At 39.9% G+C, this 26,843-nt stretch overlaps 1 protein-coding gene across 2 annotated transcripts; it reads left to right on the forward strand.

The window, feature by feature from the left end:
- The first annotated feature begins 1,406 nt into the window (after nt 1-1,406).
- On the forward strand, nt 1,407-25,073 carry LOC119741519 (atlastin-2-like). Of its 2 annotated transcripts, none has more exons than XM_038217302.1 (12): nt 1,407-1,488; nt 9,832-10,065; nt 13,163-13,297; nt 15,035-15,139; nt 16,127-16,234; nt 17,036-17,128; nt 18,075-18,213; nt 18,724-18,851; nt 19,767-19,823; nt 20,520-20,591; nt 21,199-21,630; nt 24,827-25,073. In XM_038217302.1, exons 2-12 carry the CDS (start codon nt 9,853-9,855, stop codon nt 24,893-24,895), a joined length of 1,551 nt encoding a protein of 516 aa, XP_038073230.1. In that variant the 5' UTR covers nt 1,407-1,488; nt 9,832-9,852; the 3' UTR covers nt 24,896-25,073. The 2 variants fall into 2 exon arrangements, with proteins under 2 accessions (XP_038073230.1, XP_038073231.1); XM_038217303.1 differs by having other exon boundaries at nt 1,435-1,488; nt 9,838-10,065.
- The last annotated feature ends 1,770 nt before the right edge of the window (nt 25,074-26,843 follow it).

The raw sequence follows: 26,843 nt of genomic DNA on the forward strand, positions 1-26,843 counted from the left end.
AATTTGAGTCTGTCCTATAGGCCTAAAGTCTGGCTCTTAAGTCTTTCCCTATAAAGTCTGACCCTAAAGTCTTGCCTAAAAGTCTGGCCTAAAGTCTTGCCCTAAACCTTTATTCTGAGGCAGATTACTTAAAAAGACAATAACTGACATAAATCAGTCAGGCAGCAGAGACAAGTGGCTATAATTCACAATCAAACTTCTTGTTTGTTTTAATCAATCACCATCAAATAATAATAATTAAACACTTCATCAGATTGGGTCACTTTAGTTTGCATACGCACATTCTAATTGCTGCCGCTTAAACACAGTGCGCAATTGGACTGATAGCAAGTCTAATTAAGCATGTTTTGTGCGCGGATATGTACACACAGTACATGGCGTATATGCATGGGCTGTCGTTGGCCGTTGTACGTTGCTTCCTTTTCCGGGTGGACATCGGTATTATTCTTCTTCGTGCTTCGTCTCTTCTTATCTTCTTCCTCAGGCTACTTCTTCAATTCCTCTTGTTTCTTCATCTTCTTGCTTGTTCCCTCTTGCTTGTTCCTTCTTCTTCTTCTTCCGAATCCTGACATCCGCTTGGTTCTTCCCACAGGGCTTGTTCTGGAGCGAACAGAGCGCTCGATTGCTGTTCCAGCTCGCCTTTTATGCACTTTTGGCAGGGCTGAATCTGGGGCGCAGTGAGCGCGCGCGTTCCAATAGGCTAAAAGTGCGCGTAGCGCGTATCGCGTATGCAAAACGAGTCACCAACCCTGATGATGAAATCCCTGCATTAGTTAAGTACATCATTAACCTGTGTACAAAAGTCAATAACACACAAACAATGGGTGCATTCAATAACACTGTGCACATACGTCAAATGCCTTGAACGTTATAAAACTTGCATAAGTACCTGGAAGAAACAACAGTGTAACGCAAAGTTAATGGCTTCTTCATATCATTGTGGAATTATTCTATAAATACTACGAGTATTTGGTAAGTCTAGTAGGTGAATAAAGTTGGATTTGAGGGCTGAAAATGGCCTAAAATCAACAAGTTTCATCTCCATTCTGTAGTCCGAGATTCATGTTAAGGAAACCAGAATATTCTCTAGTACGGAAAGATTATTTAAAGGAAAAGCTGATTTTTGTCACAATATGTTCATGTGTATTTCTGAGTATTTAATGTTATTGTTTGTTGTAACAAAATGTATCCCGAAAAATGAAATAAATGTAAATGTGTCTATTGGAATTGAAATGCAGGGATGCACCTTAAAGTAATTGGTTGACTAAATAACAACAATGCTCTTGGTATCATTGTTCTGTTTCGTGAACTTTGGATGGAGCATCCCGCCTACGGAACTGTGGTAAGAAAGTATTAACTTCGCATGCGCCGTCGATCGAGTCGTCTGGCCACGGTACGGTATCGATAGCTAGCGCCCTCTATGGTTTTGACGAAAGGTGTTTTGAAATAAAATGGTGCACGATCACAAGGTTGCGCGTTGAAAATCAGGTAAGAACTAAGAAGATTTTATCGCTTTGTCTCCAAGTCCAAGCCTCTCTTTGTCTTCTGTTTTCTAAAAACTTAGTATTGTAAGGCATTATTTGCACAAGCTTAATTTTGGGGTAGATTACCACAACTTGGATGCGAAACTGAAACGTTGTTTTTTTAATCGTGAGAATGAGATGTTACACGAACGTGGCGCAGCACGTACATGTAGGCCTATACGTACGATATACGTAGCTCTACTGAGTGGAGCGTTGAACTACGGTACTCTCCGTACAAACGGTACCGTAGTTCAACGCTCCACTTAGTAGAGCTAGACATACGTAGCTAGCCCAGGTTGGACGAAGTCTTCATTGCATTACTGATTACGACTGAGGTCAGGATGAGAATTCTCTACGTAACACCACCCAAAATTGTGACCAGATTTTTGTTACGTTTTACCTCGGTAATCCATCTGACTTTAGGACACCTCTATTTTTTACGAGTTCTGTTCAAAACTGACTTTTGCAGATGACTGTCCAGTACCAAAGTGACTTTTGCAGGCTAAAGCAGTCTTTTTTCTTCATATAATTTTATGATACTATGGATATTTTGCCGGAGGTAATGACGGCAAACTAACGCTTACTAAAGGTTTGCCGGCGGCAATCCATATCAACAGAGGGCGCTGTACTCTTTAAGATAGGGCTGAATTATAAGATGTATTAAATTCCCACCAAATTTTGTGTAGCACGTTTGGTGTAGTGGTTAAGCAAAAGCTCTAGTGAGCGGGATGACTCGGGTTTGATCCCGATCGCCGCCATATTTAAATGTTTTTTTTCCCATCCCCAAATAAATAAGAATACTCTTCTTTTATAATTTTAACATGTCTCAAACATTTTATTGCAGATTGCAGAGTATTACATTTCTTTTTCAGATTTGTGGCTCTGGAGGATTTTTTTTAAAAGGGAAATAAAGTCCGAAATTATAAAATGGTCTGAATCCCATCTTGTGAATACGAGGTTACAACGATAATATTGGCATGGAGCCAGACTAAAATTTGTCACCGGAAAATGTTTTGAGTACAAAAAAACAGTAACTGCGCATGTTCAGTGCATATCCGGCAAACTAACGTTTACTAAACGTTTGCCGTCTCCGGCAAAATATCCACTGCCTAATTTTATACCGTATAAACTCATGTTACTATTTGTAATTTTGAAAGCACTTTCAAAGAAAATGCGACTTTCCTACCTTTTTTTGCAGTCAGAAGTGCATGTTGTATACTTCTGAAATCAGAAGGCTTCTCTCCATCAGCCGAGAAGCCTTCTGATTTCAGAAGTACATGTTGTAGTTCTCACAACATGAGTGAAAGCCCTACATACAATAATGAAAGCCTGATGCTGATTGGCTGCTAAAAATAATAAATAAGATGATTATTTTTTATCAGCCAATCAGCATTGAGCTTTCATTGCATCAAGCTTTCACATTTGCCAACTTGGTTTTTGAGTCTGTTTTCTGGTTGTCATCGTCGTCTTTTACCCCTCAATTTCCCTCATAAATCAAAGCCCTGCCCTCTTTCCACAAAATTAAATCTGCTGATATTCAAGAAGATGTCATTGCTAATTGTTCAGATGTGTCAAGGAATGTCAGACTGTCTAGTTTGAGTGTCATTTCGTCACTGTTTTGGTGAGTCTTTCCCATCCTATATAGGAACGGGGTCCTAAGAAAGGATTACCTTTACCTCGTTATAGAAGCTTATTTCACGCCTACATACTCTATGTGTCGTTATCTATTGATCCGGGGGGGTTCAGGAATTCCATTAGCCCCATAAATGTGGCCAATTTACTGGACTACCTCCGTAAATAAAGGTTACACTTCCACCATGTACAAACACATGTCGAACTTTGTCAAATTTTGATTTTCACATGAATTCAGGCTTAGTTTGTACTGTAGTTTATTTTTGCTTTAGAAGCATACTCACCCTCTTTATAGGCTAATCAGAAAGTGCTGCCTTTTTCAGATGTCTATTTTTCGTGAAATTTCCAGATTCATTTGCACACGTTTGCGTATCAAAATTTCAACATGAAATTTCAGGAAAACTGAACCCACGCAAGTGGGTTCAGTTTTCGTCTGGTGCGTTGTCGCGGAGAGCAAGACAACGAGAATGCTTTCCATGACAAGACACCAGGACAATATTTTTCATTGAACAGAAAATCAAAATTTTAAGATCGAAAATCGGGGTGGGTGGTTGGGTCAAAACAATTTCAAAAAAAAAATCAAATTTAAAAAACAAATCAAAAAATTTGAATGGCCCCTAAGAGAACGTTTCCTAAGGTTGCAGACTTTGTGACAAAACTTTTTTAAGAATAACATGAAAAGGAGGTGTCCTCAACCACACAAACACGATCCGATAATTTGTGCAAAACGATACGCCATACAAACATTGTGACAATGAATGAATGAATATCATTCATTCATTGTCACATTGTTTGTATTGCGTATCTTTTGATTCACTGAAAGCCGACCTCAGGAAGCCCCAGCTTCTACTGTTCATTGGAAATTTAACAATGAGTATTAGCGTCGGGGTTTCCCAAACAAGGCCCACCCGGTAGCCCCATAAATGAGGCCAATTCACTGGACTACTTCCGTAACTAACATGACTAAGGGCCACACTTGGAACATGAACCAGAAAATGAAGAACTTTGTAAAATTTTGATTTTTATATTTAAAGACTGTTTGTAGTTTATTTACACTTTAGGCCAAGTAAAAAAAATATATTTCTAGTGTCCTGCCTTTTGAAGAAAAGAAAGGAGGAGGCCCTTTTTTCCCCCTCCAAAATAGCCACCCAACCGGGCAATTTTTGACCACCAACCTTTTTTTTTTAAATGGCCGCCACTTGGACTCAGGAAATGACATGCCAGCTTTATATGGGCAAGATGCAATGTCAGACAAAGAGGCCAAAATGATGTCACTGTCTAAAATTTATCATTTTTTGGTTTAAAAAAAGAAGAAAAAAGAAGAAGGTGGCATCCAAAAAGGAAGCAGACTGGGACACTTAACACATTTTTTTTTTATTTGGCCTTAGAAGCACACTCGCCCACTTAATACATGTAGTGATGGAAAAGAAGTCCCGCCTTTCTCAAATGTCTATTTTTCGTGTAATTTGCAGGATTTGTTGCATTTGTTAATTCCAACATCGAAAAGATCACGCAAGTGCTGGAAAAACAACCTGGTTACCTTCAGCACAGATACAATTTTGGGCACCCCTCCATTGTAACCTCAAGCCCCCCCCCCACAAGCCACTCCCCTCCCCTAGAATGAGAACCCTGGCTACGCCGTTGGTTTTAGTTGTCATTTAGTTATTGGGAGCCCTCTTCCTTACTTGCCCCTTACATTTTGGATATCAACAAATTATAATTTTACTTGCCCATAAAATTTTGGCACCATCTCTGTTTACAAATCGGAAGGAAAGTGAAATGTTACCATTGTTTTCCGAGAGCTCCCCTCTCATTTGTGGATATGTTTAATTCACAATTCATTTGAATGGCACCCTGATGTGATCCCAGCATGTAATAAGTCTGAGTTTAAAAAAATAGTTTCTTGTCCAGACTTCTTGATAAAAAGAAGGAGGCGGGTGTTTTCTTTCCCCCAAGACGGCGGATTTTCCAAGATTTTGGATGCATTGTCCATTCTCTTAACTCATTTGCTGAAAGAAAAGCATGCGACCAAAGGAGCCATTACTTTTTCTTTATTATAGTTACAATTTTGTTGGAGAAATAAAAAAGACAATGTGTATGTTATTTATATGTGTACAGTTATTTTGAAAATGTATGAGTCTTTTGAGATCGAGCGCAATTTTGTTATGTACTGCAAGTGTGATCGATGATACTTGTCCGTCCAATGCCATTGTGTTAGAAATGAACACAAACCACTGAAAACTGACATGTTTTTGGTTCTGAAAGCAATGTGCTTCATCATCTATACATTTGTAAGTGCAGTGTTTTAATTATCATTATAAACAAAGACTGAAAGAGGGAAACAAATTAAATAGAAACCTCTTTGTGTTGTGGTGCGTGCTACATGGTGGTACTTGTGTAGTTTGTACATACCATATGTAAACAGGTACATGTACCGGTACATCCATTTTTATTTTGTGCAGTGTTTTGCTACGTAAATAGCAACTCATGGGTTGAGATGCTTTGAAGTTTTTCGTCTCGATGTGAATACATTTGTACATTCTGGTACATTCTGGTACATGTACAATGTGCATTGTACCGGTGCATATATATATTTGATACAAAACTTTATAAGGTTTACAGCGTATAGCAAATGAAAGCATATTCCCTGGAATTTGTGCATGGTCACAACTTCATCTGCAGATACATGTAGTACTGTAGCCTTGGTCAAGGCGCTAGTTGTTATTCATCCGGCCGTAGCGCGGTAAACGATATCTTCGGCTAGTGCTATGCATGCAGTCATGTCTATGCATGCAGTGCATTAAAAATACAGCGCGAACAGCGACCTCACGTGGCCACTATTTTTATGCAAATCACTTGGACCCAATCTAGCGCCTTGGTCCATGTGAGGTTTTGGGGGTGGTGCTCATTATGTTAATAGCCTTAGCTGACCTTAAATGTTGTTTTCTTATTGGTCGATAGTTGCGTGGAAACTTGCATAGTGAAACGTGGCACCGTACATAATCCATACACGTGCACGTTATGTGTCTCTGCACACGGCACCAATGCACAAAAACTGTGGTTCCTGTCACGTCCGCAAAAGGCGAATAGCTGCAAATAATTTGATGACGTCCGGATTTACCAAGGTGTGATTGGACACTCCACATATTAGCCCGGCCTACACTTACATGTATCTGTATTCGCATACGAGGTCGTGCGCTAGAAATCCAGCGCAAATAAAGAAAAACATAAGCTTTTGCCGACGATTGAACCAAGGCGCTAGATTGGGTCCAACTGATTTGCATAGAAATGGTGGCCGCGTGAGGTCGCTGTTCGCGCTGTATTTTTAATGCACCGCATGCATAGCGCTAGCGAGGATATCGTTTACCGCGCTACGGCCGGGATGAATAACAACTAGCGCCTTGACCAAGGCTGGTAGTACTGTGGCATCGTTGAGCTTTACAAGCACATATGCATGTACATGTACAGCGTACAAACGATACCTGTATACAATGTACTTTTGTACAGCATACATGTACATACATGTACATGTACAAGTATGTGACTTGAGAATTCAGCAGCTGTTATTTTCTGCCAAGAGCAAGAGGTGCAGTTGTCAAGTCATGATGAACAGTTGTTGGAACACCAAGTCTCACTTGGAACAAGCACTAGTACCGGTACATGGATGTGCCTATACATGGATGTGCCCATAAGTATAACACGTACAATGTATGTATGTATATTAATTTAATACTACTTTATGAAGGAGGCATTGAAATGTGAATATGCCTGTATATGTGTTTAATGCACAGTCTTATTTTTGATTCACTGCTGACTGTAAAACTGCTGGTACTGTGTTCACATTTAGGTGTATAGTGAAGTCCAGTGGCAACAGGAAATGGTGTTTTGAATCATTTAATTAAGTAGTCTCCTACCTCTGGTAATGTTAATGCACGGTACATCATGCATTGTACATTGCTTCTTGTAGAGCTTAAGTAACATTCTCAAAAAGTGTTTATTGTGTGTGTGGAAGTATTCAATTTCATGCAAAATCACTTCTTTTTTGGGGGGATGTTGTACAAATGTATGTATGTACATGTAGTTATCTGTTTGTATATCTCACAACAGGACCTGATTAGGATGTGTCAAGGCTACATGTAACTGTAGCTGATTTGTAATTGTTCTGGGATCTCTGGACAGTGGTTTGCAGTTTGTTGTACATGTACACTGTAAGTTAGAGTGAAAAACCTGCCAAAGATACCGCAACATTCACGTATGTTACAGGGTAACATTTCAAAATTCAAAAGGGATGTTGGTTTGTTATGATTGCCCCATCTCCATCTGTACAAAGAAATGCAGAATATATTACATGTACATTGTGTAATTACTGCTGAAATGCAATATGGGTTTGTGGGTATACATATGTACATGTAGGTCGTGCAGAGGTTAAAAACTGGTTGGTCATGTGCCGTGTCATTATTACTATTAGCAGTTGATAGGCCACAATTCTGATTCAGAAGTTGGGATCAATTCAATTCTTACCCAAGCCTTGACATGTTCACACTTTGCATGAAAGTGACAGCAAATTTATATTCCTAACATTGACTGTTCTGGTTTCATTTTCAGAGTTCACTATTATCCTACAATTCAGAAGTCCCAATTACTTGAAATTCCATATGAAGTACGAACTGGCCGTGACTCTGTACATGTACATGTATGTAGGTGCAAACAGTGTTGCTGTACCACACACATACATTTGGTGCCCTGTAGCTTGTTCCATCTCAAATTAGATATATATGTACATGATAGACGAATAGGCTAACTCACCAGGGATCTAATTATATAATGGACGATGGAGTAACGGATTGATAGACAGAATAGCTATGGCATAGGTTTCAGGGGTCATATTTACTTATATTTAACCAACTGGAATCCGGCTTAATACACCCCCCCCCCTTTCAGCTAGCGTATTGCATAAATCATTTTTCATCTGTCAGCCAAGCATCTGCCCTGAGGAATAAACATTTTTATCAGTTGCTGGTGAAATACTGAGAAGAAGATTGATAAATAAGTCTGACATGTTTTGGCTTTGCAAAGAAACAAAAATAAGACATGAAAACAAATACACTATCTGCATTAGGTACCGCATCAGGATTTGTGGACCACTGAACATGTACATTTTTCAGGACCAGCTCATGCAATAAATTACTGATAATTTAGTGTTTGTTTTCTGTATGTTTTTCTTCCACTCTTTTTTTTGTCATTGTTATTGAATGCATTATGAACGAAACCAGATGGTGCATTATAAACTACATACAATGTAATTAAATTGCTGTAGTTCAGCAGTAATGGCAGGCAGTTCTCATATTGGCTAAATTAATTGGTTGTTATTTGGTTGATATTACTTAGAATAAGTCAACAACGGTATGTCAGTAGCAAATGTTCAACACATACCGTACATGTGCATGTCTGCCCCACACTTGTTAATTTTACAAAGACTTGTACTGTAGAGTTTACGATAAGTGCACTTGAACAATGATTAATTAATTTTCAGTTCGATTTTTGCTTCACGTTTGAAATTTTAAAGGAACATATGTTCAAGCGCGATGGATAACTCACTACACCTGTAAGCAGCAATGTACATGCTGAAATTTTGTGGGGAAAAAAACCCATAATTTTACAAATCATAGTGCTCAATTTATTCAATATTATTCTGTCTGTAGCATTTTGGATCAAAGCTTTACTCTCTGAATTTTTTCTGTGTACAATGTAACCTCAGAAAATTGGTACATTTGTAAGTTCACATACAAACATGTACGGACACTGTACACTATCCTAGAAAGATGCATTCCCTGTGCTATTTTCTAGTTTCATCCTGTAAAATAGATCTTCCTTTTTTGCAAATTTTCTAATAATACCAAAATTGTTCACTTTTGAATGTGCCCAAAACAAAAACTTTTAGAGGGTTGCAGACATCAAAAAAAGGAAAAAGAAGGGTTTTTTTGGTTGGACATGTTGGAATAAAACATAGGCCTACACGTTGAAAATGTATTAATATGAGGGGGAAAAAAATTAAATTTGCTGAAGAGCTCTGGAATGCAACTGTAACCCCCGACCCCACAACAATAAAAAAAATCCTGATGTTGTTAGATTTTTGATTGTCAGTGCCACAGCTGGTGCACCCAATTCAGGAACAGTCGTTTTACACGCATGCCCTATGGGTTTATGAAAATTGGTCGGACCGCCAGCTAAATGTTTCATATATTATGTTCTTCGCTGATATTAGTGTTTCCAAGGGCGGATCCAGGGGGGGCCAAAGGGGGCCATGGTCCCCTCCCCCCAAAACGAAACCAATTTTTTTTTTTATGTGACATCGCAATAAAGGCAGGCAGTGAGTACACCACCATCTTTTCCTCAAAAAAATATTGGTTAAAGTGGTCAGAAATTGCCTCAGATCGCACCACAGAGCATCTAGAATCCAAAAAAATTTCGGGGCCCTTAAGCGGGCCTCGAACCCCACGCCGTAATTTTTTTGACCCACTTTTTTGGGGGAACAAAAAATTTTTTGGCCCCCCAAAAAATTGTGTTCTGGATCTGCCCTTGAGTGTTTCTAAACACAGAAAGCTGTCTATCATGTTTATGGTTCCTGCTAGAGTTCAGAATTGATCTCTGTTACACGTTTTGTTTTTGATTTCAGGTACATGTACATGCGTTCACCATGCCTCCAATCCCAGACACGTTCGGTGAGCCGCTGCAGATAGTCAACACGTCAGACGGGCACGGCTTTGAGCTGAACGAAGACCTCTTGGCCCAAATCCTCCTGGACCAGAGAATACGAGACAAGAAAGTATGCGTGCTGTCCGTGGCCGGTGCCTTCCGCAAGGGCAAGTCTTTCCTGCTGGACTTTCTGCTGAGATATTTGACCAAACAGGTTTGTGTCTCTGAGATGCCATCTTTTGTTGTGAGGTGCCATTGTTTTAGCACGGGTAGATAGTCAGAGATGAAACTTTTCCGATTTTAATCGGAAATCCGACTTTTTGAATTTTCCAACGAAATTTCCGATTTTTTTACAGTGCGTCCCAAAAAATTTGATTTTCTAACGATTTTTTCACAAAATGTTATTTTATCTCAACCATAATTTCGAAGAAAAGTCAATCGAAATGGCACGTTAAAATCATCGCGAACGTAGTTTTAATCTCTTTCACCAGTCATTATTGGAGTGTTTCAACGGTAGAAACACAGGGCATAACATTGATCGGAGCCTTCTCCGGCTGGACAAAAGGTTAAACATTGACAGGCGACATGGAAAAATCACTGTGTCGCACGTGCGTGCGAATATGCAATTTGGTACCAGCGTACGTACCGCACCGTACCGTCCGCTAGCACATGGCCAGTCGGGAACAGGTAGCCTTGTGAACGATCCAGTGCCAGTGGATAAAATCATTATGTTGTGCGATTTTTGGAGGTTTCAGATTTAGTTGCACAAAATGCAATGCTTTAAAAATCATGATGATTATCTCAAGGATAGCGAAGAGAGCATTATCGAAACATTTCACTGGCATTTGTTGGAAGAGAAAGACGATAATGCCTGATTTTTTTATCCCATGTATGAATGCAAGTGGAGTAGTGGAGTTGTGTGGTTGAATCGTGGACATGATTGAAGCACTATGAAAGGTGCCTTTGTCTTTCGGACTTTTCCCTCGACTTTCTCAAGTAAGAGGTGAACTTCTTTATTGATGACTCCATTACTCTAACCGGAATTCAGGCATTTTATGCAATGAAAACACTGACTATTTTTTTTTTTCATCGTAAAATTTTGTTTGAATTGAAAATAAAGCAGGAGTTGGTGTCCGGAAATTGGGCATTTAGTGTATTGTACATGCATGTACATGTGTGTAACTGCAGCGCGGCCCAGATTTTGGACACGTATTTGTTCGGCCTATTTTCCGATTTTTTGGCCATATGCCAGTTTCATCTCTGGATAGTGCAGGCATGCAACTTGTTCTCAGATCAGCCAATGCCCTCGTGTTTCGCTGTACACTTCAGTGTCAATAAAAATTGAAAACAGTGTAAACAATCTTGTAAGGATTTGAATTTCCTATTTTATTGCTACTTCCTACTTGCTTGCCTGACAGTGGTAGAATAGTTACGTAGCCTTTTGGTGGACAAAAGCTTGCATTCGGTAGCAACAAACACTCTCATCCCATGAAGTAAAGATGAAGTCAAGGCCTCACAAGCATGTATCATGGAGGTAGAACCTCCATGCTGCATGTATTCGTCCAATTTTACTCTTTCAATTTTAGTGAACAACACACAAAGTCATACATGGGTGGGCCGTCACCGCGTTTTGGGGAGGTTTCTTATTGTTAGGTAAATTAGAACCATGTTGTGGGGACTTTCTGCTGTCCCCACAGCGTCTTCCAGGCATGCAACTTTTCCTCTGATCCGCTGATTTCCTCGTTTTTTTATTTCTCATGAATGCCATTACAAATTGAAAAACACTGTACAGAGTCTTGTGTGGTTTGGAATTTCCGCGTTTTTTCTTAATTCCAAGTTGCATGCCTGGTCTTCGGTCCCCATAGACTATGATAGTACCCTGGGACAACTCGTGTGACATACATAGTCCCCACGACTACAAAACATGTGTGTATGTTCTTCCACATGATACACAGACTGTCTTCCTATCATAACTATTAACTCACACACACATATCCCATTTCTAGATAACTCAAGGAAAGAGATGAATTACATTTGGTAAATCTTGTGTGCTTTCATTACCGTTGCTCTTTCCTGTTGGGAGAATAAATGTTATGAATGTACATGTACATGTACATGTCATGCACAGTGTACAAGTTTGTAAGACTCGGAGCAAGAGTAAATCCTCAACATCAGCATTAGCTTTGATGAGTGTCCCCATGGCCTGGAATTCTCAAGGAATCTCTGCCGAAGGGGAAATCAACTCCGTGCCCTTAATGCATTATTTCCACATGTGTATGTAGAATGAAGACATGACTTGTACATGTACATGTATGAAAGCGTTTTGTTTCAGCTTTGGAAGTTCATGAAGTTGCAGTGTGTGCTGTAGATTAAACCTCGTCATGCATGCAGGGCTACCAACTCTCACGCATTTAGCATGAGACTCACACATTTCTCACGCTCTCACGTGCTTTGGGGATTTCTCATGCTAAAAAAACAATTAATAAAACTTGAAAATGATGTTTAAATGATGATCTTTTGCTCAAAAAAAATAATTAAAGTGGTCAGAAATTGCCTCATCACACCACAGAGCGTCTAGAATCCCGAACCCACGCCGTTAGGGTTACGTGCTTTTGCGCCCGCAAACATGATTACTTCTACCCAAGCTCCATCGCCAAATTCTCACTCTCAGCTCTTACTCAAAGTTGGCAGCCCTGTGCATGTACCGGTACGTACAATGTATTTTGAGGATAACTCTCTCAAAGATTCTAAAATCGTATTTGATGATCTATGCTATGACCCGACATGTACATGCACAAAATGTACACATGTACCGGTAGTCTGATTCGCCGAGTTTTTAAGTATGCTTGCATGCGGAACGCCATGCCTACATGACATAATGTGGGAATATAAAATATTAAATTTGATTGACCCCGAATAAAAGGTCAATGACACAAGACTAGTTCTGATTTCATTTGTATACACATTAGTGTTATATGCAGGCAGAAAGGCTGGCATGCATTGGTGGCATAAATCTTACTTTATAAAAGGACACTCATTGGCATTTGTTGATGTAGCTAGTGGGGATGTACCGGGGTATACACTTTGTTTTTCTGTGAATGGTTATTTTTATTTATGAGCTTTTCAAAGTCACTAATGAAACACTGATGATTAGTTGCACACAGTACATTTGCAGAAAGTTGACTTAAAAAAAACCCATAATTATATTGTGTATGAGTATGACACAGCAGAAAGACAAACAGATTATCCATTCAAGTATTCCCATGGTATTGATGCATTCCCCATTGTGTGTAATCTTGTTTACCATGCAGGGCGTTCCTGACTGGATGGGTCAGGAGGACCAACCCTTAGTCGGGTTCTCCTGGCGGGGTGGATCAGAGAGAGAGACCACCGGTATATGGATATGGAGTAAAGTATTCCTGTGCCCAGGCCCGGATGGAGAAGAGGTACCAGACCAGTTTAATCAAATGCAATTTAATCAAATGCAATGTGTACAGCCTCGACTCCATGGGCGCGTGTGCGTTCCTTCACTAACCCCTGGCCGTGATGTACATGTACATGTAAACGATGCTGAATGGCTATGCAGAGCGTACTGCGCGCGCATTTCGAAGATTGCATGCCGGGCGCGCCCATAATGCGCTTGCATGCTTTGCATGTCACGTCACATACGAAAAATTTTTGTTATTCAAAACTCGCAGTGCCTGTACGATATGGATTATGGCAGCCTCGTTTTTCGCTAAAAAAACCTGTATCTTCGGTTGTAAAGGGATGAAAGGTACATTACATTTAATACAAATCTTTGCTACGTACATTTAATACAAATCTTTGCTAAATAACGCAACGTCCAAACCTTATGTTTGAAAGGATTGATTCTTTAAAATCACAACTTTAAAACATTTTAAAGATGGCGTCGGCACGTAAAACAAATAAACTGCAGCCTAATTATAATGTGCCATATTTTGACACATTTAAATTACACAATTCCAGCATGTCCAGGGGTTGAGATTGTGCAAGGCATGATGGGAAACAACATGGCGCAGCCAGATCTCGTACCCATGGGAACGAGGTTGAATGTACCATTCTGAATGGTATCTGCATGTGCATACTTATGAGTGTGGGGCATTAGGACATTAGGACCATTATCATGTTGCGGCCATCTTGATTTTTCCCATTCAAACCATCGTAACCAAAACGAGGCTTGAAGGAAAAATAGTCTGGTTCCTTTTTGCACAAAAACATTACCATTCAGTACTGTTATTGGATACAGGGAACATGACTGAAATGGTGGCAACAAGATAAAGGTCTATAGCATACAGTGGAATGCTGCTATACCGAACATTCGGCTATACTGAACATTATCCTTGGCTCCCGATCTTTGTGTACAAAACGTACCGAACATAGTTGTTAAAAAATGTAAACGGAATAGTGACAAGTGGCTATTAATTCCCTAAGGAATAGAAGGGGAAAGCCACCGGTTTCTGTATATGTAGCGGTAGGTAGTAAGCTGAAAAACTGTGTAATTACACATTCAATAGTCAGCATGTGTTCAAAGCCGTCTTTCAGTAACTACCAAGGCGTACAGGGTGAAGTTCTGCGTATGGAATTGAACAGATGAGTGGATAAGCTTTGTGACTCCACGTTCGGCTTTTAATGCCACTTCACTAACAATGATCGAGAGAGGGCACCGCTCATGTGTGAAAACCGCAACTATTTATTGAGTACCGGCGCACCAGCGGCTTAAAATTGCTGTACTGAATGATCGCTATTACGAACTTTTTCTGTGGATTCCGTGATGTTCGTTATAGTGGTGTTCCACTGTACCCAAATGGAAAATGAACTCCCCCACCCTTACAGGAAATGAAACCAATGTTTTAAAACTCACCGCACCCTGCTGCGAGCTCCGTTGATGGTCCCTAATTTCGTTTCGTGGAGCACATTATGTCTTCACGAAATTTTAAAATGTTAAAAATTTTCACTTGGCAAAAAAGAAATGTTTTGAAAGTCCTCAACCCAAGAAGGCTGGTTCCGGATGCTAGACCAGAGTGGTCCAACCATTACCAATTGTCATGCGTCAAAAAGGAAGCTACATGTACAAAACTGTGGTTAACCATAATTCTGCTTAATTCAAACCCACAACCCAATTATTCTAGATTGTTTACATTTCACGGTTATTGATTCTTCAGGTTGCTGTGTTATTAATGGACACCCAAGGAGCGTTTGACAGTGAGTCCACTGTCAAGGACTGTGCCACAGTCTTTGCACTGAGTACCATGACAAGCTCTGTCCAGGTATGGTGTGTGTGTGTTTAACTCTCCCACTAATCCAATGACCTACAAGAGATTAGTAGTCATCTGGAAAAACGATTCCAGAAAGGTTGCAGGTGGACTTTTTCTCAAGGTCTTATGACTGTAGGTCAACAATATCTGGGACCTTTGTTTTGTAATCAGTTCTGCTGAGATAAGTAGTGGTAATATGGGCTCTGTGTACAAATTTAAATAAGAGAGGGCACTTTTTACCACTTTCGAGTATACAGGGTGAGTAAAAAAAAAGCAACCCAAATGGCAGGACCAACTTTTGAATGGAGTTTTGCCTGTAGCACTTTCAAAATCTAGGATATGAAAGCCCAATTCGTGAGCTTTCTTATAGTACAAGAATCATTCAAATCACTCATGTACTTTTCAAGTAACGGAATGTTGAACACAGACACCGTTTTATAGTTCTATCCACGGATCATAAAAAAAGGGTAAGTGTTCTTTCAGCAAAACGAAAACAATTCACATGCAATCCCTGTGAGAATTGTTTTCGTTTTGCTGAAAGAACACTTACTTTTTTGTGATCCGTGGGCAGAACTTTAAAACTATGTTCCGAGACTTGAAAAGTACATGAGTGATTTGAATGATCTTGTACTAAAAGAAAGCTTAACGACGGGGCTTTCATATCCTAGATTTTAATAGTGCTACAGGCAAAACTTCGTTCAAAAATGGGTCCTGCCTTTTGGGTTGCGTTTTGTTTAACTCACCAAGCATGCACAACTAATATTCGTCTGAATCTGCACAAAGCCATACCATCTTTGCTTGAACATTAGGCATCATCAGGAATGCATTGAAATGTCCCTTCCAGTGGGGAGGTACTTTTTCACGGAGCCCATGAGCTTGCACAAGTGAAAAGGTTTCCCCAACAAGATTTCCTAAGGTGAAGAGGAGTCGTTAATTGGACAATAAATAACCCAATTAACATATTTTTTTAAACATATCTCTGTATGCTGTCATGGATAGGTGTACAACTTAACTCAGAATATACAGGAGGATGACCTGCAGCATCTACAACTCTTCACTGAGTATGGTCGCCTGGCCATGGAGAATAGCAGTGACAAGCCATTCCAGGTAGGTACCAGACTAATGACCCAAGACAAATGACTGCATTAGTATTGCCTTTCTTTGTATAAAAAGTAAAGCAGTGTCTTCATACGTTCTGAAATTGTATTGGCTGTAAATGTAGCCTGGTGCGCAAATTCATTTTTGTACACAAACCTATGGAGAGCTCCAAATTTGTACAGTTTTGTATGGGTATTTGCCTATCTGCATTTACATTCTATAAAGGTGCACTATTGAAAAGGGAACGTCCAAAGTTGCAATACTCAATCAGTAAATTAGTGTTTTAATTTGCTCTGGGCTAGCGCTAAAAACACTCGTGCGTATGCATTCTACTAATTATTTCAGTTCATAGAGAGCCAATGTTGGCCGTGTTGTATTCTTGCTTTGCTTTCAGAGCACATAATCAAATTTGAGTCATCTAATTTCAAAATGTTCCAGGGACATGCACTTGAAATCAGTTATCTGGGCCCAGATGCTCATGAGAGTAATCTACACGATAAAGTGAGGAGAAAGCACTCAATACAGCTCTGTGATATTTGTCCACTTTAATTTAAAAAAATTGCCGAGAAATGTTTGACTCTGTATCGAGGCATTGTATTGTATTGAGGCAATGTTCAAGACGTATACTGCCCCAAACTGCCCTGCCTGTTACTGTAGTGCCCGAAACCGCACGATCACTCATTTGTTTTATGGATGTATCACTGAATAAGCACATTGTAATACAATGACGTACAGGTACTAAAAGGTTACATTGTAAATTCACATTTTCCTCACACAAATTTTACTTTTACTGCCCTTTTTCTTTCCTAGTCATTAATGTTTCTGGTGCGTGATTGGAGCTATCCATACGAGTATAATTATGGCGAGGAAGGCGGAAACCGAGTTTTAGAAAAGAGAATCAAGGTAAATAGATACTAAATACATTTTGTTTTCAACAGCTTTCTAATTTTGATCCATATCAAGACTATATTAATTTTGTTTTTTCATGTTTGTGAATTAGAATTGTGGATTATATACTGTAAGGTAAAACTGTTTTTAGGCCCTTTGGCAGGTTCATACTTAATGCGAATACGATGTAAATTTGACGTCGGGAAACACTCGCTGTTGAATTCACCAGAGTTGAAATGTGTTCAACTCTTGTGAATTCACAGCACAATACTTGTCATGTCACAAATTTGCTTTCATTTCAAGTATGAACCTGCTTTTACAGTGTTTTGTTTGAAGTAACTTAAAAGCACTTGGCATGCTGTCAATTAAAATTTACTCAGTTAGAACCTAAACCCATGACCTCCACCTTAAAATTGCAAACTTCTTTCCACTGACTTGCTTGAAGGTGACATGCTTCAAGGAATTTTGTTTTGAAGAGATGATATTAATTTTTAGTCCGAAATGTGCTGTTTATTTTTCTCACACGATCTTGGAAAGCACTGAGTAAACTGTATTTATTGACTCCGTGCATTAAGAGTAGATGGTGCTTTTTGGTCGCTTTCGAGAGCTGCTTGAGAGGAACACACCATATGTGCGCATTCAAAACCATTGGTTCGCGCACATACATGTGTGGCGTGAAATACCAACTAAAAATGTCTTAATTAAATGTGCACAAAACTATAGTGTCTTTGCACGTGCAGAAGGCGTAAAGCGCCAATGTACAAGTGTCTCGCCCATTGTGAAGTCAGTCTTCCCTCCCAACTCTCTCTTTGTGACCATTGAGGGGGGTACTTGTGCATGTAGTGTGTAAAATTACCTCAGTAAAGGGCAACGACAAGTACTGATACATACGCCTCCCTCACTCCATCAAAACATTACACCATTTTTGCTGAATTATTTATTGTTCTTCCAAATTTTCAAGCAATGCGGTAGCAAACATCAAGAACTACTGCAGGTCCGTCGACACATCCACGCCTGCTTTGAAAAGATTGGTTGCTTCCTGATGCCACACCCGGGCATGGCTGTCGCTAGGAATCCAAAGTTTGACGGACGGTTGTCTGGTAAGTCAAAAGATTGATCTTATCGCCATACATTGGCAGTTTGTTTGGACCAAAATCTGTGTATCTACACAGGCATGCAACTTTTCCTCGGATCAGCTGATTTCCTCTTTTTTCATTTCCAATGTGTGCCATTGAAAATAGAAAAACACTGTACAAAGTCTTGGAAAGATTTGATTTGGAAAAAATATCGCATTCCATTCATGTATACGTGTATGAGTACTTAGGATGTGGGGCCCAGACTATAAGCAAATTGGATCAAATATTTCTACTGATGATAACTGCATTTAAAAAAAAAACCCAATTCTCCACTATTCAGTGACTGATGCAAAATTGTAATACTTTTGGATTTTTTTTCAAAAGTACAAAACATTTTTTAAAGTGTATTCTCCTCAGCCTCGTGATGACAGTCCTTGCCTGTTCCAGCCCACAGCTTCATCACACAAAAAGCAAAACAAAAGGGGTTATTTATCATCAGTGTGTTTCTTCATGATCCTTCCCTTTCTCTCTCAGATATCGATGGTGAATTTAAGGAACAACTGTGCAATCTAGCTCCTCTGCTACTATCTAGAGAGAACCTTCTCATGAAGGAGATCAACGGTACCAAAGTAACCTGCCGAGCACTTCTAGAATACTTCAAGGTGTGTACAAGTGACATTTGCTATGATTATGCATCAAGGAAATACATTATTGTATCCTGGAGGTTTTCCATTCACCAAAGTAATTCTATAAGCACTGTATACTCAGTGCTGCACAAGTGCTTGGGATAAGAGAAAAATCACAAACTCTGAGATTTACCATTCGAATGATAACTACGAAAGAGAAAGTCAAGTGATGAAACTAGGTTCATTCTAAAATCTGTCATGTATTTATGAAAAATAATAAAACTGCTGCAAACTGCTCACTGACTGGATTAACCTGGAATATACAAATCACAAAATTAGAGCGGCCTAATATTTCATCGTTAGCAAGGACTTGTTTAGAGGAAAAGACTTCTTCATTTGCCTCTAAAGAAGTCCTTGCCAAGGATGAAATATTAGGCCGCTGTAGTTATGAAAATGTATTTATGGGAGAGTATGTTTGTGATTTTCGAGCTCCCATCCCTTAGGCCAGAAAAAAGTCTCCGGTTTCTGGTATGCACGCGCCTTGCCGTAGCCATGCGCATCGGCAAAATTAAAAAGGTTTTTTTTTTTCAATGTGAGATGATGTCTCAAAACCGCCAAAGTCACTGGTTTGACTGGAATCCTGCTGCTGCACAATTTTAACGTGTTTTTAGATGGGGTTACGATCGAGTATAAGCTTTATGTTGCCTCTCTGGGCTCCAATACAAAAATTTAGTCGGGCACCATTTGCAGTCATCAGCCAACATTTGAAGGAAAAAAAAAGTATAAAAAAAAAAAAGCCGAGTCGCTGCACCGCTTTTGGGACAAGCTCCATACCATACCAGAAACCGGAGACTTTTTTCTTTGGGTCTTACACATGTTCCCCCTTTCTCTTTCCTGTTATTAATATTTCTGAATCTAAATCTATCCATCATGTTTTTATCATTTTTAAAGGCGTATATAAAGATTTATCAAGGGAATGAGTTACCTGAACCCAAGACAATGCTACAGGTGAGTACATGATCTTTAGCCGCATCCAAAATGGGCCTGTACGGCTACGGCTTTTTCTCTGTAGTGCATTATATATGATGAGTGTACCCAGACACTACTCTGGGGATTGGTGTTGCACCCGACTTATCTGTGCACCTGTGACCCGTTAGGATCATTTGAAAAGTTCCTTCCATTTTAAAGAAAAAACTTGCTCAAAGTGAAGATTGAACTGGTATCAAATACTCTGTGGAATTATTCAGCCTGAAACAGAAGAAAACAACAATTGAAGGTGGTTTTACATTGGCATCAGAATCTGGTTACAAAACCCAAGAAATTGTGTTTACATTTTCATTATTTGGGATTGAGCTATTCAAATCTTCAACAGGTTTCCGTAGTCGTTCTGCATCCTACTTAGTACTTAATATTTTGAGCAAAGAGCAAATGATCCTAGATGCACCTCTTAAAGGACAAATGATGGTTTCTTATACATGAAGCAATGTGTTTAAAGCCAAGAGCTAATATTCCTGTGAAGCAATAATCCCAACTTTAGTTTACACGTGTGCCTTGTCAAAGGAGCCAATTGGTGACAACATTCCCTTTTCCTCATGGTAAACTGGAGTGCATGTAACCCAGACACTCGACCCTTTGATCCAGTGTTACTGCAATACCGCCGAGTGCTGAAGTACAGCGTTGTTTCTTTCTATCCCGTTATTCCAGGCAACTGCTGAAGCCAATAACTTGGCGGCTGTGGCTAGCGCTAAGGACAAGTATGTCAAAGACATAGAGGAGGTGAGTGCCAGGTAGACTTGATAACTGGGTCCGGTTTCCACACACTTAAACTGAACAGAAAAGTTGCACTAACTACATCATGGATTTGCTAACAGTTGCGTGTTCATGGATACTTATATTGTTGTATTACTAATTTCAGCATACGTTTCCACTGTGCTTAGCATGCCTTTTGTTTTACTTATTTGTACGGTCTCTGTGAAGTAGAGGGAGGATCCGTTAGCAGAAAAATGTTGGCTCAGCAACTAAGCATGTTTAGCAAGGCCTGAAAGCTTCTGAAATTGTATCAGCCGCAATGCGTAGTGACAATACTCCCTATTCCCTGTTTCTCAATTTACTACAAAGCTACAATGTACAAGCTCTTTGTACTTAAACTTTCAAAGAGCATTAAACCCTCTGACAAGTACAAGTCGTTGTGCTCTACGTCCCTTACTTCTGCAAAAATTCCCCCAACCCTCCTGGATAACTTCGAAGGATCTGAAAGTGTAAGGGTTAATAACTTGCAGCTGAAACATACTTGTATGCCACGAATCATTAAATCCACCACCCTACAGTAGTTGACTGATGGTCTCGGATCAAACTTTCTCTCTTGATTGTGCCATTGTGACAGGTGTGTGGGGGAGAGAAGCCCTACCTGAGTCCCGAGGAGTTGGAACGGCACCACGAGCGCATCAAGACGTCGGCCCTGGCCCTCTTCAACGAGACGCGCAAGATGGGCGGGGAGGAGTTCAGCCAGCCCTACTGCGACCGGCTCCAGGCTGACATGGACGAGACCTACCAGCAGTACCTCAAGCACAACGACAGCAAGAACCTCTTCAACGTGGCCCGGACCCCCATCACGCTGCTGGTCACCATGCTGATCATGTACATCCTCTCGGGATTGTTTGGGCTTGTCGGACTCTATTCCATGGCCAACATGGCCAACACAATTCTGGGTCTGGCCTTGGTCTGCGTGACGGTGTGGGGGTACATCCGTTACAGTGGCAAGTACAGCGAGGCCGGGGCGTATATCGACAGTGGGGCAGAGTTCATCTGGGTGCAGGTAGGCCAGTCCACCAAAATCAGTTGTTCAGTAAAGAAATATCATAAGCCAATATCAGGGTTCCCACAATCATAGAAAAATCCTTAAAAATCCTGGAATTTAAAGCTATATAATGGAAAATCATGGAAAAGTCATAGAATGTTGTTACTTTGCAAGGAGTCATAATAGAAATTTGATATTCCTAGAAAACAAGTGCACAATAACATCTGGCCCAGTTCCGGAATGTCTCACTTTATTTGCAAAATATACGCACATGCGCGTCGATCAAGACCAAGGGCGTGTTCCGAAAACTTTTGCAAAGAGTGCATTAACTGACGCCAGCATTGCATTTTGTCAATTGGTCGAGTGGTATATTTTACGGGAAACTTAAGGGGCATGTTTTTGGTCAATTTTCGGGGGACAGACCTACCAACTGACTGACCAACCAGCCATGAAGTGACATGCAGAAGCTCCTGCCAGAGCTTAAAAAGTCTAGGAAAAGTCATGGAATCCTGCACAACCCATAGGCCTACAGGATGATGCGTTATTTTTGGCTATTTGGCTTTCTTAGTTCTAGTTGCATTAAGTTCATACATGATACTAGTTTAAATAGTTGTAGTGGTGTCACGCTTGTAGCACTGTGAAATGCTAGGAAGATGGTGACAGGGGGCGGTGACAGGTGACGTTAAAAAGTGGGAGGATCAGTTTACACTGGGTAGACCTTTATTTTCAGTTTGATGACAGGCAACTGTAAATGGCCGCCTAAGATACCAAAACAGCACAGGAGTCGGTCAAGAAAGTCCTAATTTTGTCCTGGAAAAGTCGTGGAATTTCATTTTAATATTTCTGTGAGTAAGTTGTAAGGCGTTCTGGCAAAATGAGACAAACTGGGCACAGGCCATAGTGAAGAAAAACAATGTATTAATTTTTTTATTTTCAGATTAGCTGATATTTGTTATCATTGATAGGTCTACTACACATTTTTTCAAGAAATAATATAAATAATTGTGGTATAAATTTGTCTTAAGGAAAAGCAATTGGCACGGCTGCGAAACCCGAAACTTTAATGGTCTTTTTCTCAGTATCTTACTTTTTTGGCATGTTGATAAATCCGAACTCTAAACAGCCATAACTTGTCAAACGAATGCCCCATTGAAGTGCAGCAAACACTATTGAATTAGAATGTTATTCTCTTTCCTAATACCGCAAACCCTCATTTCGACCTCTGCCGAGTTCTGCCGCATTATGACGGAACACCTTACATTTGCTTAGCCAAAAACAGTTACAGTTACCGGCCAAAATCCCATGCAATGTGTGTTGCTTTTGACTACCCTGCTGATTTTTGTGAAACACGTACATTTTTCTTCACACTTGGTCAACCTCTACATCAGGGTTGTTTTTCTATTCAACAAACAAGTAGCAAGGAATTGATGCGGGATTTCTATATTTGTCTACTCACAATTTATTTTGCAATCACTGTTTTTGGAATTTAATTACAATTTCTTTGACTGAATAGCGAAGAGCGATGTAAAGTAAAATCGCTTTTTAATTAATTCATCTATTGTGGAAGTGTCCCCCCCCCCCCCCCCCTAAAATAAAATAAAAAACCACTCTGTGCAATGTTTTTTTGAATTTCGCCAGAATTTTTTAATTTTTAAAATTTTTTTGAACATGTCTGCAAAAGTTGTTGATGGTATAAAAGCTTTATGATGGATAGGACAAGATAAGATTGTGAAATTGTTTTTTGCAGATAATCAAAGTCATATGATTCCATCCCCCTTCAAAAAGAACAGTTTTAATAAAATGGTTGAGTTTTACACCAGAAAGCACAAAATTTAAGTTGCGAGCCACATTTTACTGTCCACTGGTTCATGTTATTTGCAATTATACAGTTCTTTTTTTTAAGAATCCAATTAGGTTTGGATATAAAATTCCACGTCTGGGACTTTTTTTGAGTCGGGGGGTGGGGGGGCTCCTTCATTTTTTCAAAAAGCCTGGACAAAAAATTGTTTTCATTTTTTTAATCGACATGAAATATACGTAATATACATATGTTGAAAGCACGATAGAGCTATATTAAATTACTAGAGCGCTAACTCTTCATTTTGCATGTGGAGACGCTTTGAAGCCGCTCTGGGCGCAGACATTTAGAATAAAGTGCGTGTTTGTAGAACACAATAAAAATAGATGGATTGAATTTTAAAAGTGTACTCTAAATGCAATGCGCAAGTAGAAGATACGCAAACAACTTGAGCGCATCATGACGGTTCAGAAAACGTCACGGTGAAATGCATCTTCAGCGGAGGGGAGGCGCACAGTCACACGTTGCGCTGTTTGCGTAGAGCAAAATGACACGCTCATTTGCTGATCGTGCGTTTCGGTTTTGGGCGTATTGGCTTCGATAACGCACAGGTACGGAATACAAACGCAGATATGCAAATAGACGTACAAAATACGTACAAAATTTCTAGTTCTCCAAACATGGATGCGCCCAGCAGGCATCATTTTGTATATGAGTTAGCACACTAGTAATTTAATATAGCTCTATGGTTGAAAGACACTTCACAGCTTCCAGTTCTTCTACATACATGTACATGTAACCGCCCTTCACTGTTTGAATCCCTAAGTCTCCTGACGACAGGCAGAGCATACTCTCCAAAACATTGAGCTTCCCCCGATTCTTCTTAGAAGCTCTCAAACTCGCACAAGATTTGTTACATGGTGCAACTGTGACCTAAGGCCAAAACAAAAATTAAGTCGGTATCTGGTCAGCGCGCGCGTCGATTTTAATCATGCGCGTCAATCTTTTTTTTTTTTTTTAATGTTCCGCGGTAGCTCCAATAGCGCCCTCTATTGCCGCACCTCAATTTTTTTTACCAAAGAGCACCAAGGAATGGGAAATTGCACCAAGGCAAATGATCGAGAGCACCAAGGCAAATTATGGAGGACACCAGTGTACATGAGAGCACCAAAAAAAGCAAAATAGTACCCACCTTGTCTGTACAATCCAAGCTTGAAGAAAAAAAGAAAAGAAAAGAAAAAAAAAAGCTGCGTCCCCGCGTCAATTCCGGAACTTTGGTCTGACTAGAGACCGAATATTTATTTTTTTTGGCCTAACTCGTATTGCTCTTTTCACCATGCAGACCATCAAATCTTATCTACATGTTTTGAAGTTGTTAATTTATTTGTGCGTTGTTTGTTTATTCACCTTACACAGATTTTCGGGCCTGTCTACAAGCAAGCGTTGAGTCAACACAAGAAAAATCAGGACAAGAAGAAGAAGTAGAACCATCTACCACCATAAACGGTTTGGTATCATCGTCTTGCCTTGTCATAACACATCAAAGGCTTCTGTGACAGATATACAGCAGTGGTTCTCAATTTACAAAAAAACATTCGAAAAGCATTGTGTTCTTGAATAAAATTTCAAACAACAGGGATAAAAGCATTATTTTAATAATATGCTGTGATATGAGAATGACTGCAATTTCTGTTATGGAACCGTTGAAGCTGCATACTATTGGTGTGATTGAGTATCGATATGTGTATCGATATGGACTCGGTGCATGAATAGTAGATGGGGTTGTGTGACCACTTTCCAGAGCCCCAGTGGGAGGGACACGATGCCTTTGCATGTATGGCACAAAGTAAGCAAGACACATTTTATTCTGAATGTACACAAATTTGTCGGGTGCCATCAGCAGTGCGTTTTAGGGCGTTTTCAAATCCCTGTTCTTGACAACACGCGTGTAACACGAGAACGTGTTCTCGAGCTGGTTGTTACGAACGCGCGGGTGCGTGTCGCATCGATATAAAGCAATGCAAAATGGCCGACAATCGTCTGAATTTGTACTTAGGCCTATTCCAAATGAACGAGGACGACTCAGAAGATGAATGTGAAACCGGACATGCGGGGATGAAATTGCAGACGTGCACTATAATGGTATTCTTATTCCAATCATTAGGGTATTAGCAAAAACAAAAAAAAACACAAAACAACTGTACGAATCTGCACAGTCCGCCATTTTGTTCAAGCTGCACCTCGCCGAACCCTCCATCAACCGGGGAGTGAAAAAATCGATCCGCGAACGCCCTCTCGGGTCTGTTCGTCACGTTCGAGACCGCTGTTCTCGTGTCGGGTTAACCCGAGTGTTGTCAAGAACAGGGATTCGAAAATGCCCTGAATGTCCCTCCCAGTGGTCTTTAAGGTGGAGTACATCATTTGCAGCTATCCAAAAAATAACTGACGAAATTATTGTTGAAAAGCATACTTGGTTTAAAGGTAAATATGGCACTAAACTCCGTGTGAAATTATTCTTTCTGGCTTGCTGTCATTTTGAAGAAAAAAAAAAAGAAAGTCATTTCCAAAGATGCGTCTAAAGACGCATTTTTGGAAATTTTTGTGAGCAGTTTTTTTTTAATTCGGCGAAGCAGTGCATGGTTGTGCTCAAATGTTGACACAACGTTGCGCTCAAACGCACACACGCGGGCGGTTGCTATTATTCGTCAGTTCAGTGTGTGACATCGCATAGCTGAAATCGGCTGAATGAGAATCCCACTAGACACTGATTTCAGGCTCAATTTAAAACATGACTCTGCAACTTTTGAAATGAAATTGAGATCCTAGAATTTGGTTTTCTCGGCATATACAGCATGCACATTGCTAAAACTTCATCAGGCTAGTTGCTAAGCATCCTTCTTTAGACTTTGAGCACTTTCGTTGTTTCAACAGAAAAATGCACAAATGGCAAATGATATACTCTACCTTTAATTTTTCAGTTTTGTTCTCTGTTGGAGCACACAGTGCATAATATTTACTGTCATTTCTTGCTTCCCTCATGTCTGCATGTTTCTGTGTGTTACAAGTGCTTATTTGAAGGTTCAGTTGAAAATCCTGGAGTTTGTAATACACCCAACCCTTCACCTGTTCATTACATGGGAACAATCCTTTATTTGCATTGACTCTTACCACCCAAAACCCTTCAAAATCCAACTGCATGTTTTGTTGGAATGAGTGCTGCACTCGTAAACTGATTAGGGAAGAATGCAAAATTAAACACGAGGTAACTTGAGGTTTTACCACGCGGTCACCCACAAAACTCCGGTAAACCTGGTAAAACCTTGAGGTAAACCTCCAGTAACCGCATGTTTAATTTTGCATTCTTCTCTTATGCTTCACATAGGTTCAGGCATACCACCATTATCAGAGTCCAACAGTTTGGGTGTAGAGTTTA

The sequence above is a fragment of the Patiria miniata genome, unplaced genomic scaffold (genome assembly GCF_015706575.1).
Source record: "Patiria miniata isolate m_02_andy unplaced genomic scaffold, ASM1570657v1 HiC_scaffold_5, whole genome shotgun sequence".
NCBI lineage: Eukaryota > Metazoa > Echinodermata > Asteroidea > Valvatida > Asterinidae > Patiria > Patiria miniata.

Bases quoted from the DNA above. Each gene is read 5' to 3' on its own strand.
- LOC119741519 (XM_038217302.1), top strand. From the start codon at position 9,853: ATGCCTCCAATCCCAGACACGTTCGGTGAGCCGCTGCAGATAGTCAAC. The intron at 15,140-16,126 runs GTATGGTGTGTG...TGTCATGGATAG, and splicing joins CCATGACAAGCTCTGTCCAG to GTGTACAACTTAACTCAGAA. The intron at 16,235-17,035 runs GTAGGTACCAGA...TTTCTTTCCTAG, and splicing joins GCAGTGACAAGCCATTCCAG to TCATTAATGTTTCTGGTGCG.